This window comes from Miniopterus schreibersii, assembly GCF_964146895.1.
Source record: "Miniopterus schreibersii genome assembly, chromosome: 20".
Taxonomy (NCBI): domain Eukaryota; kingdom Metazoa; phylum Chordata; class Mammalia; order Chiroptera; family Miniopteridae; genus Miniopterus; species Miniopterus schreibersii.
Window position 1 is genome coordinate 16,726,912 of NC_138122.1, and position 12,881 is coordinate 16,739,792.

A 12,881-nucleotide genomic window follows, 5' to 3' on the forward strand; every position below is an offset into this window, starting at 1 on the left:
TTAAGAAACTCACCAGTGAGGCAACCGCATTTGTTTTCTACCAGCCATTAAAAATATTTTCCTTCAGAATATATTTGCAAATGATACATCTGATAAGGGTGGGTAACCAAAATATATAAGGAACTCATACAACTCAATAACAAAAAATAAATAAACTATCCAATCAGAAAATGGGCAGAGGATATAGAGACATACATACAAATGGCCAACAGGCATATGAAAAGATGCTCAACATTACTAATCAGGAAAATGCAAATCAAAACCACAATGAGACATCATCTCCCATCAGTCAGAATGGCTATTATCAAAAAGTATACGAATAACATGTGTTGGCGAAAATGTGGAGAAAAGGGAACCCTTGTGCACTGTTGGCGGGACTGCAGATTGGTGCAGCCACTATGGAAAACAGTATGGAGATTCCTCAGAAAACTAAAAATAGAGCTGTCATATGACCCAGCAATTCTACTTCCGGGTATTTATCCAAAAACAAACAAACGCTAATTGGAAAAGATATATGCACCTTTATGTTCATTGCAGTAGTATTACAGTAGCCAAGATATGGAAGCAACCTAGGTGCCCATCGATAGATGACTGGATAAAGGAGATGTGATACACACACACACACACACACACACACACACACACACGAAGATTGCTCAGCAATAAAAGAGAATGAAATCTTGCCATTTGTGACATGGATAGACCTAGAGAGTATTAGGCTAAGTAAAATAAGTCAGATGAAGAAAGACAGATATCATATGATTTCACTTACATGATATCTGGAATCTAAAAACTAGCACACAAATGAACAAAGGAAACAGCTTCATAGAAACAGATCAAACTGATGGTTGCCAGAAGGGTGGAGGGTGGGGGGAACTGTGAAGGGGAATATAGTCGGCAATGTTGTGATAACTTTGCATGGTGACCAATGACTACTAGACGTAGTGTGGAGATCACACTGTAAGGTATATAAATGTTGAATCACTATAGTGTACACCTGAAACTAATGTAATATTGTATACCAACTATACTTAAATTTTTAAAAAGTCAAAAAATATTTTCCTTCAGGGAAGGAAAGAGCTTCTGGGAAAGAGAGAAAGAAAGCTCAGAGAAGAGAAACACTCAAGTGAAGCCGGCCTTTCAGATGCCATCATATTGCAACCGCCACAGCAGGGTTAGGGCAGGCTGGTGTGGGTGCAGGCCAAGGTCAGCTGGGGAGAGGACAGAGGGGAAGAGGGGGGCACAGACGCCATGTCAAGAGAATGTGCCTGCCAGAGAACTACAGTAAGTCCTCACTTAACGTCGTTGGTAAGTTCTTGGAAACTGCAACTTTATGTGAAATGAAGTATGAGGAAACCAATTGGACCGCAGGCTAACTGATACAGAATTAAGTTCCTATGGAATATTTCTAGTCACAAAAGCATCACCAAACTTCTAAATAAAGACCTTTCAAAACACTTCTAATACTGCACATTGAAATAAATGTGTATCTTAGGTACTTCCTTGTTCTTAACCCTTGCATCTACTCTAGAATAACAAGGAATAGCTACCATTTATTGAAACTATAGTACAGGTAATATAGTAATATAGTTTCAATCACAACCCTATGCGCAGGTACTATAATCGCCCCTGACGGATGAGACCGTAGGCACACAGGCTGAATCACTCACCCAAGGTCCTCTGGTACATGGTAGGGTTGGGATGTGAGCCCAGGCAGTCGGACCCAAGTGCCTACTTGGGGTCTATGTGTGTAGCCAGCTTACTCTTGCCTAGGTCCTCCCCTCCCTCCACAGTGCTGGTTTGGGGGGCTCATTTATGCATCTCTGAGCTTCTGATTAGCCCCCTCACCCTTGGTCTTACTCCACTCCAATCTGTTTTTCCTATTGCAAGTAAGAAATCCTTCTAAACTAGGAATCTGATGTCACTCCTCCACCGAAATCCTTCAAAGTCTCCCTGTTTTACACATCCTGGCCTCTCAGCAAATGCATGGTGGGAGCTGAATCCTGTAGGCTGACTCTAGGGCTGTGCTCTCAACTACTATCCCAATGCTCTTCTCTAAGCCTCAGTTTTCTCACTGGCAAAATAGGGGCAACAGTCCCTGCTGAAAGGGCTGTGAGGTTATGCACAGTGCCTGACGGGGGTGCGGGGAGCAGGGCAGGCAGCTCACACGGAGCTCCCATCAGTGTTATTGAAAAGGAAAGGGTGGGGAAAGGGAGAACTGGTCGCTCTGAAAGGCAAGACGAATTCCACATGGGACAGTAATTACATTAGTGCTTTAGATACATGTTCTCACTCTTCATCACCTTCTGAAGCACAGATACCATTACATTTTACAGGGAGGGGAAACTGAGGCTGAGAAGTGGACTGCTCAACTCAAGGTCAAATTCAAGCCCAGGTTTTTCTCAGTGCAGCCTCGTGCTTGTCCCCGAGAACTGCCCCCGTCTCCACTGTATGGGGTGTTGATTTGGAATTCCAACTCTTTCCGATCTTACTAACTGAAGAACAACTGTGGGCCAAAGCTGCAGAGAGGCTTGGCACAGAGTTAAGAACAGCAGAGGACTTTCCAGTACGTGACACCATCCTTGTTTGGGGGGCTCTTGGAGCATGTGCCCATAAAAACAACAAGCCAGGGCCCATCGCCCTGTATCTACAACAATGAGAATATTTATTTTCTCCAGGCAGTAAAAATAACATTTTTCTCTCTTTTGTAAAAGTTAAGTACCATTACATTCCATTTTCTTAAATAACAAAATCCTAAAAATATATATTAAATTGTATACAGTGCGTCACACTTCATTTTATATTTTAAAATACATGATGTTTCTATTTTATTCTCAAAGTTGCATATTAAGAGCATATTTACAAATAAAGCCTTGTCATCCAGAGTCAAGTTCCCCATGGGAAGGTGAGTCTGGACGTGGGCAGGTCTGGATGCTGCGTGAACCCTGCGGCAGCAGCTCCTCACCACGTGCTCCTGAAGACACATCCTTTCTGAAGCAGTAGATTTGCCTAGGACTTCCCTCCATACCCCACTTCTGTCTCGTTGAGTATGTTGGACTCGGCAAGACAGAGGAGCCTGTGCAATGGGCACCCCCCTGGTGTCTGCAGGCAGAGGGTGAGGCCCTGTCACCCCTGAGCCGGCCAGCCTGAGGGGAGGCAGCTGCGGCTGGAAGGTTTGAGAAACACCCCACGCCAGGGCAGCTAAGCTGAGAGACCTGGCCAGGAGGTAGAAGGGTAAGGAAGGTAAACAAAGACACCAGAGGAAACGATAAAGGTTAAAAATTCCCAAGGTAGTAACAAAAGCAGATATCAAACACCAAATAGGAGATTCGAAACCCAAGAGGGTGCCAGCTGACTGGGCTATGGAGTAGGGAGCTGGGCTCGCTCTGTGGGGGACATGGGGTGGCCTCGTCAGGCAGGGGAGATGGGATCTCGGAGGCTGGCCACTAAGTGCTCGTGAGGATTAAGTGCCAGGACACACGGAGGCTTGGCGACACCTGCATGCCCTGTTGTGTTGGGACAGCCTGGCCAGATCCTTAGCTGGGTCAGGCCAACTCCTGCCTTGGGCTGACAATGGGCGTGTGGGTGAGGCCTTCCCCACAGGTTTGGCCTGAGGTCCAGGATAGCTGTATTCATTAGTGCTTTGATCTCTGTGGGTTTCTGGCTGATTGGAGTCTTGAGCCAGAGCCCACACTCCAGAAATTACAGCAACCCAGTTACCTCACTTACACCCAGAGAGGCCTCACCCTGTTCTGACATGGGGGATGTGGGGGAAGGAACCCGGGGTTCCCTCCTACTCCTCTGCTCTGTAAGCAGTGACACGTGGGGAAGAACACAGAGCACCGAGTGCCTTCTAGAGGGGCCAAGGACACTGTGAAATATGGCTGAGAAAAGGCGCATTTGCCACGGGAGGAAACAAGAGCAGCCGCCAGAGGCCTTCCCTCATGTTGGGATACACGCTGAGAGGGCCGGCCCTGGGTGACAGCAGGGAACAGGATGAAGAGGGCACACAGGTCCTGAGGCGCCCACCTACAGCATCCTCCACTCACCTACCTCAGGGCAGAGGCTGTGGACAGGGAGCCTGCTGTCCAGGGTGGTCCCCAGAGCCCCCCCCTTCCTTTCATAATCTTCTGCTATGTGACCTATAATGGACTTTTCTCAGGGTCACCCTTTCTAATCACTTCCAACCCCACTTTCTCTCTTCTAAAGTAGTGTCTTAAAAGATCAAGCGCTTCCTCCTTCAATGCTCCTGAAGCACACCTCACCTCTTCTGGGACAATTTATTTCTCAGGTGTTTACTTAGCCACAGGGGACCCTCTGTGGGGTGTTGTTGATAGGTTCCAACCAAGACCATGCACAGGCTGTGGCCAAGGAGTGTGTGGAGGTTTGGCCTGAGACAATTTACAGCTCTCTCCCCCCATGCTGCTGAAGCTGGTTTGGGCTTCCCGTGGTCCCTCCCTGGACAATAAGTCGATCCTGGTGGCACTGGGTTGTTCCAGGACCAGCCAGAAGGAGAGTACTGGGGTGTCACCAGCACTTCCAGGATCTCTGAGGAAGGGCTGATCCTGCTGCAGGCTCAGACAACATACTAACTTGGGGCTTGGCCCCTGTGACCAGTGTGAGGTGAGCAGGGCAGGCAGGTGGCCCCAAAGGCCAGTGATCACAATAAGCCTTGGGCAGCTGAACAATTGGCTCTCGGCTGGGTGAACCCTTTGCGAAATTCCACATTCCCTTGGTGCCACGAGTGGGTCTATTCACAGCTCAGTGCCCTTTGTGACTCCACACCTGACACTTTGTGTTTGAGAGGAGATTCCTCAAAAGCCAGGAATAGCTTTGAAGGGAGACAGCACATGTCAGTGTATATCCAGTGGTCCTTGTATGGGACAGACCTCTGTCTCCAGACCCAGGGGCCTGCAGACAGCTGCTCCCGAGTAATCGCCCTTTCCAGATCAAAGTGTGAAGACAGCACCAAGCAGATCCATGCTCATCGTGGGCGCCACATGGTGCCGGGGGCAGTGCCCCTACCCTTCTGTGGACACACTGCCCCATTTCCCTCTTCTGAAGGCCCCTCTGCTTGCCAGCTCTTAGCATCTCTCCTGGTTGCCAAGTGTCACCTTTCCCTGCAGACACCTCCCAGCTGTCCCCATTCGGCCCTCTGTTTTTCTGGCAGCAGCCAGTTAATGGCAGAACCCCAGGAAGTGCTGGGGCAGGCACTTGGGGACTTGGGGAATGTAGGCAGAGTGCTCCAAGAGGGAACCTGTGAGGCCAGAGGCACAGCAAGACCCAAGGCTTGAGCGCCTTAGGGAGAGTCATGTTCTGACCAAGGATCAGGCCCAGCCTTCAGAGGCACAGGCTGCTCTTCTCAGCTGCCGTTGACAAAGCCTGCTTTTGGGTGGTGGGCACTTCTAAATTGGAGATGGCACTGACTCTCACAAGCAGTGGCCACTGCATTTGCAGCTCTCAATTTTCAGAGGCCTATCTTCAGGGGGTCTCCAGTTACCAAACCCTCCCTCTCACTCCTCATGTCATCTCTGTGATTCACCTCCCCACCTGAAGGACAGGGTAGTGTAGGACTAGGGGTAACAGCCCACTCCTTCCCCACCAAGTCATTCCAAACCCCACTCTGTTCCCATAAGAAGGGGCAGGCTGAGGGGTGACTTTCATCTTTTACAAAGAGGGACAGCTAAAGGAGGGGCTGCTGGCACCCTGACTCACATTATGCTGCCTAAATGCCACACCATGATATTTATACTCCCTGTTCTGAACTGAGAGTCAGCTTAGAGAATCATGGAGAGATGAAGGCCAGGTTCAGGTGCCACAGGACCCCACGCTGTTTGGGGGCAAGGCCAGACAAATCCAATCCAACAAGGAATTACTGAGCACCTATAAAAGCTTCTAGCAAAGTCTGCTGTGTGAATAAATCAGTGGATGTTTGATAGGACCACTCCACAAGCTGGCTGTGCTGGTCACTAAGCTATGGAAAAAAGCCCAAATGTGGAAGATTTCAGGTTTGACATGAGTGGGGGTCAGCAGACCTAATTCACAGGCTGTCCAAGGTTGGAGGAGGCCTCTTCTCATCTAGCACCTGGAGAGCAAAGCCGCAGTCAGCACAGAGCACAGGCTCCCTTGAGGGTTTTGGGGATGCTAACACCCAGGAGTAGAGGACCAGGCCAACCCTCAAGAGAACCTCAGAATTCTCCATCTGGCCCCTTTCCAAACCATAAAGACTGGGAGAAAATGATCTGTGTGTGGAGAGAACAGAGAAGAAGCGAGTATGACTCAACACACACTACACTTACCCACCACCCGACAGTCACCTAGAATGTACCCGAGACCAGTGCCAGACACGGCATCTTTGTAATCTCAGCCCCCATGCCCTGACACGCCCACTCCTGGATCAGAGAGAGAGACACACGCACAGGAGGGTCCGGACCTGGGACCCTGAGTCTCTCCAAGTGCAGCTGAAGAAGCAGGATGGATCCGGGCTACGCCTACCCTGAAGCAGGGCGCCCCTTCCCAGTCCACTGGCAGGTGCCTCAGAAGAGGCCAAGGGAGGGGCAGGGGAGAGTTCTTCAGGAGACACCATGGGAGGGGTGGTCCCTGTGGCCTTGAGCTCAGAGGAACCTCCTGTCCTGGGCGTGGGGGGAGCTTTTAGTCACTCACAAGAGGGTTACGGTCATCTTGTTGACTCTGACCCTTGAGCTTCTTCTTAAAGATGGAAATCGAAGTAGAAGGCTTATAAAAAATGCTCCAGATTTCCCCTGATGTCCCTGGTTGATGACAATCCCTAAGGTCTCCTGAAGCAGGAACACGGTGTGATCTGTCAAACAAAAAAAATTGGAGTTCTCTGTGTCCAATAGAAAAAGCATCCCAAACAACCTACCATCTCATGAGACACCTGTACCTGTGAAATGGGACTCTCAGTGAGGCGAGGTCATGGGAAAGATCTAATAGCTGCCTTTAGAGATCTGAAGGACTATTGTGCCGACAAAACATGTCCTGTGGGGTGGGAGTGCAGCGGGGCAGATTCCAGCTCAGTTTAACAAAGAATTTTCTAACTCGCAGTATTACTCAAATCTGGAAAGGGCTGTATTGAGACACATTATGAGTTTTCAAATTCTTGGTGTTTTTTAAAATAGAAGAACTCTTTCTTCAAATGACATTTACCCAGAAGCTCACCTAGTTAAAACGGGACAAAGGCAGAACCACTCTGCTTGAAGTGGGTCCTGCTTTACCACCAATGCTGCATGGCAGGGAAGCTGCAGAGGGATTCCAATGTCAGATGGGAGGCAGACATGTAATTTAGGGCCTCAGCATGCTGTGAACTGCTGGGTCCTATAGGAAGCCTCCTGCTCTCCTGCTGCTGTAGGAGACATGTGGTCAGGACTGTGCCTGAGAGGCTTCCAGAACACGTGAATTGTGACTTAAAAAAAAATCATATATATAAATTGGCATGTGAGTGGGCTCAGTAAACAATAATGACAGTGTTTCCACTGAAAAATGTAAAGCGCAGGGTGGAGAGGCCTATGGGTGGATCCAGTGTGACCAAGGGCAGCCTTCCCAGGGCAATGGAGGAGCCATCATTTAATGTATAAAATGGCAGAGGGCTAGTGAGAAGGCCTTGAAATGCAGATAGCCTGTATATCAATTATATCTCAATAAAACTGAAGAAGAAAAGAAGGAAATGGAGAGAGCCTGGACAGGGAACCACAGGAAAGACAGAGTGGAAGTCTAGAAAAAAATTAGAAAGGACTCCCCTCCATAAATACACAAACTTCAGGAGCCCCTTCCTTCCCTTATGACATGTTTTTTTCCAAATGTTTTTTTCCAAATTGGTCAGAATTGAAGGACAATGCTTCCTAAGCTTCTTTAAAAAAATGCCTTAAAATGACTATTAAGCAATAGTTAATAAAATGTTAGAATTCTCTTCCTAATAATGTTTCCCAGTTTTTAGAAGGCATCAGGATATACGCATGGTATTGTCCTAGCAATCTTTGCTCTTGCATCAAGAACTCTTCAAGGCAGGAGGCAAAAAATGGAAACTGTTGGTTTTTATGTCCAGGCTGTTTCAATCCTCCTTGAAATTGTATCCTTTGGATACAGGAGCAAACACAATCCTTCAAACCTTAGTGACATTTGTCCAGTTGTACATTTCACTCTACAGAGAATGAGAAATGTCTACTATCCGATGTTCCCTAGGACTAAGGGCTTTCGGATCATGTTCTGATGTTACACTTTTACCCAGACAAATGAAGCACAGTAGACAAGGAGCTCTGAGCCTTCACTCCTGGAATTGGGCAGCTCTGTCGTACTCACTTGAATGTGACGTGAAGAAGTATCTTTGCTACAATGGCTGTGACTGTGAGGATGAGGAGAGTTGCCAGGCCATACACGGTCCATCCTGCAAGTGCAAAAGACAAGGTTCATCAGACCTCTTTGAGCTCAGCTTTCAGAAGGAAACCCTGAGTGAACGCTGGCAGCCCCAGAGAGGCAGGTCTGGCCAAGGAGCTCCTTGCAGGTGGGAACAGCCACCAAATGTAGCTAAGAGCCAGGTGGGCATGGAGTCCCAGCCTTCTGAGCACCTTGCCTGGCTTTAGAGCTCCCTCTTGGAGAGAGGTAGGTGGTGTGGTCCAAAATGCACTGGACTCAGAGTTGAAAGTGGTGGTGCACATTCTGTCTCTACTACTAGATCCACTGCGAAACCACAGATGAGTTACATAAACTCTATGGGCCTCAGTTTCCTCATCTGAGGAATGAGATGTGTTACCTGTGAAATCCTATCAGGATACACAAACAAATGATGTGGGGCAAGCAATGGAGAGGCTCTCATCCCTGACCTTCTGTGGAGGGTCCTGCAGAGGACCTGGAGAATAGTCTGAAAATCTCTAGGCTAACTAATTGCTAACAATACACTGGAGATCTTTCAGCTCATAAAGGCCCCAACTTCCTTGGCAGAAAAGAGAATAGAAGACTGTCCCAACCAAATTGGCCAGCTTAAACCACAAGACCATCATCCACTCTCTGTCCTTCCCCTGCATGACTTTTCTTCATAGCTCTTACCACTATCTGACTTTTAATTTTCCTTCTTGTCTTTCTCTTCCCACTTATAAGCTGCTGGAGAGCAGATTTTGTTTGGTTCATTGTATAGTCCAGTGCCTAAGACAGCACCTGGCACCATTAAAGCACTTACATATCTTTTAAATGAATGAATGAATGAATGAATGAATGAATGAATGAATAGAATGCTTGAAATTGCCAATTTAGGGAGCTACAACTTGGGGCTCTAGAAAAATATTCTCAATGTGATAAAACTCTGGATTAGCTGATTAACCACAATGTACAAAAGGCACACATGTTGGCTCTATGGAGGTGAGCACTTTTCCTAAGGACTAAAGAGTCAAGCTAACGAGAACATGTCTCTCAAAGGCCAGGACAAACATAGTGACAGAGCCAGGACCCCCAACCTGCCTTGGAATGAGAAATACTCAAGAGCTCTCTAATTCTGTAACTGCCAAGAAAGCTGCCTTCCAGCTCCTTGGCTTCCACCCCCTTTGATGGTGTTCAGTAACTGTTACCTGGGACAGTCTGTGGTGGGTGGCTGGGGCTGGTGGTGATGACGTAAAGGACTTTGGAGGACCGGGCAGCACTGATGCTGAGGTTTGCCTGCTCCGTGATTACTTCGGCTAGTGTCTGGTTGGCAGTGGGCCTCTCTTGTGGCGGTTCTTCCTTGATGGCTGGAAGATCAAAAGGAATTAACTGTGGAAAAGCTGATAAAGACAATAAAGAGCTATGGAGGAGGAGGCATTGGTTATGTAGAGGAGCTATTGGTTAGGTAGAAAGGTTGTTTTCATTGATCCAATTCTGGGTGCAATTCTCTCTACTGTTCCCCAAACAGAACCTGTCAGTCCTTGGCTCTGAAGGAGGCAGAAGGAATGAGCTGTTAACTTCTAATCATTTGGTCTGTTTGTGGACATCTGAGCCTACTTTATCGTTTTCCAATCCTTGTACTTTTGCAGCTATGGCTCCTTCTGCCTGAAGCCCTCTTCTTTCCTATCTATCGACCCAAATCCTCCTGTTCTGCAAGACTGTCCTGCCTGTGGGGAGGCCTCCTCCCTCTGACTCCTTGTAGCACACGCTGACTGAGCTCTTCTTGAAACCCTTGACATCTAGGACAAAGACTAGGTCTTAGACACCCTGCGTTTCTCAAGTGCTGGCAGAGACATGCCCAGAACATGTGTCCACATTAGAGAGGCAGAGAGTGGGGTCCATCTAGGAGGATTTGAAGAAAGATGGGAAACCACTCTTTTGGGACTGGCTGAGATCCTGAGAGGCAGAAGGAAGGACCAAATGATCAGGAGAGGCAGAAGGAAGGACCAGCTGACCTCCTTAGAGCCTTCCAATTCTACCAACTTCAGCTCTTTCTTTTGGTTGTTCTTTTAACCCTCCCATGAAAACTGTCATTAGAACTACTAACATGGCAAAATTGACAGGCTTTACGTCTTTTCTGTATCATGAAACGTATACAAGTTATGAAGTAGGAGATGGGAAAATCTGGAAGTTAAGTCAGTAGCTCCTGACTAAGACCTCCTGGCAAGAACTGCCCAAGGTCCACAGGTCACAGGGTGTGCAAGAGGAGCCTGAGGCATGCAGGGAAGTCTTACCTTGGTACAAGACAGCAAATCCTTGGGCCTGATTGATGCGATCAGAGAAGAAATACAGAATGACAAAATCCAGAGAGACATTAAAGGACAGAGGTGGGCGGTTCCTTCCATTGAAACGGACCAGGACTCGGTGGGTGTAGCCGTCCAGTAGCTCCACCATGTCTGCAGAATCCCTGATGTCAAATAAGATGAAGTTGAAGTGGATGTGGGAGGCTCCTGGCACCCTAATGGTCCAATAGCAGACCCTCCCTGTGGCGTAGGTGTCAGGAAAGTCAGGGGAATAGACAACAGATGTCATGGCCGAGTAATTTCCACCGCAGGCGCCAACGAGAGCTGTGGAAGACAAAAGGATACCGGCCCTCAGCCTGGGACTCAGCCACAGGGCTCACTTTCCAAAAAGTTACAAACAAAACTCTTCTGAATGAATGTGATCCAGCTTAGGATATTGTTTTTTGTCTATAAAACCAGACTGTCTTCTGTTTCAGGATCAAATCACAAAATGAATCACTTAAACCCTGAACAAATGACTTTGGAAGCTTTTTTTTTTTGCCCAGGAGATCTTAGAATTAGCACACAGTACAGTGGTGTGACCGAGGTGGGGGCCAGGCTGGAGTCAGAGAGTCTGGGTTTGGGACCAGCTGAGCCATGTGATCCTTCACTTCCAGGCCTGTCGTTTCTCTCAGTTTTGAGGATGGAGAGATCACCACCTGCTCTCGTATCACATGAATATGTGAGGACAGATGAGATAAAGCACATGAAAACACTGGGACCTCTTTGCAGAGGAGGAACTCCATGAGGTAAAATCATGAAAAGAGAAGGGCTTTACAGCACTGGGGCATCCCTGATACCTTAGAGGTGAAATGCACACATGAGGGTCCACACGAAAAATTACTTCCTGCCTGGAGGAGACTCACTTGGTTCTGATCACTCTGTATTAATTAGCACATCTGATTTCTCTGGATTCTTGTTTTTGACCTGCAGGTTCTAGGAAGGGTATATACCCACTTGACCGTATCTTAGGTGGTGAAGTGTAAACAAGGCCCTGGAAGTGAACGTCCTTGAGAGGGAGTGTAGGGCTGGGATTTAAAAAGCTTTGGGGGAGTTCTGCTTCCCTTTAGGATGTAGAAAGCAGTAAGAGGATGCTGCTTCCATCCAAACAACAAGAAAAAGCTCAAAACTTTACCAACCTATCCGAAAGCTGAAGTCTGCAGACAAAGGGAATTTAATTCTAAACAGTAAGAAGCCCCTCCAAGCAGAGTCAGGCCACACAAAAGTGTTTCATCTTTGACAGAGCAGGAGAGGAAGAGGTAGCTGCCACAAAAGCAAGTAAGAAGAAAGCAGCTAAAATTTTAACAAATTCCTAAAGTTCGAGTGTGGGCCAGCCTTTTAGTCTAGAAAACAGGGAGCCCCAGACCACAGGGGTCTGCACTCACTGCAGGCAATTCTGGGCAGGCCTCCACCCAGAGCCCACCAGAGTCCCCCTCCCAAAGGTACCAAAGCCTTAAGCTACTGGGAGAGGGGCAGCAAACCCTCTTGCTCCCAGAGCCAAGGTAGAAACAAAACCTGTTTGCCCCTGGGGAGGAGGGAGTAGGAAACTCTCTCCTTTCTACCAAAGCAACCAGGCAAAGATCTGCTTCTGGGGGAAGAGCAGAGGCAAAAGCCATCAGCCCCTGGTTGCCCTGAACCCCAGGATCCTGCACCAATGAAAGCAGGGGCAGGAAACTCTCCTTCCCAAGAGCCACCACAGATGCAAGACAGTGTTTAGCTGCCAAGGAGAGGGAGGGGGTGCAGGGATGCTGAAAAGGTCCCACCCTGAAGCCCAGTAACATGTCCTGTCTAAGACTGAGGATGGACAGGAGAACCAAGACAGTCTCCACCCCCGGCCTCACAGAGTAACAGCAGTCTACCATTGGTGGGGGAGATCCCCTCTGTGGCATAGGCATATAGAAACTGCTCAAAGCTGAGGGTGAAACAGGAACACTGAAAAAAAAACCCACTGGCATCTCAGGCGCCACACTAAGCACACAGCAACAGCAGCTCATCACTGAAGGAGTCTGAAGCCTCATGTGCGTTGAAGATGATGACAGAAACAAGAAAACCCAACCCAGCTCACCACTGACAGGAAGGCTCAATCCCCACTAAGCAGGCCTGTCCCTTTTCAGGTGTCAGTTCTATTTACCCTAGTCTCTGCTTTCTTCTATACATCATTTATGGCATAAA

At 48.0% G+C, this 12,881-nt stretch overlaps 1 protein-coding gene across 1 annotated transcript in view; it reads right to left on the reverse strand.

Annotated features, from left to right (window-relative positions):
• Window positions 1-2,647: 2,647 nt before the first annotated feature.
• Window positions 2,648-12,881, reverse strand: part of KREMEN1 (kringle containing transmembrane protein 1) — a 49,496-nt gene continuing 39,262 nt past the window's right edge. The window contains exons 6-9 of the mRNA XM_081123314.1: window positions 10,662-10,994; window positions 9,576-9,734; window positions 8,317-8,401; window positions 2,648-6,820 (exon numbers count right to left, since the gene is read on the reverse strand). Of these exons, the coding sequence (XP_080979440.1) occupies window positions 6,652-6,820; window positions 8,317-8,401; window positions 9,576-9,734; window positions 10,662-10,994 (746 nt within the window). The 3' untranslated portion in view covers window positions 2,648-6,651. The remainder of the gene's footprint in view (window positions 6,821-8,316; window positions 8,402-9,575; window positions 9,735-10,661; window positions 10,995-12,881) is intronic.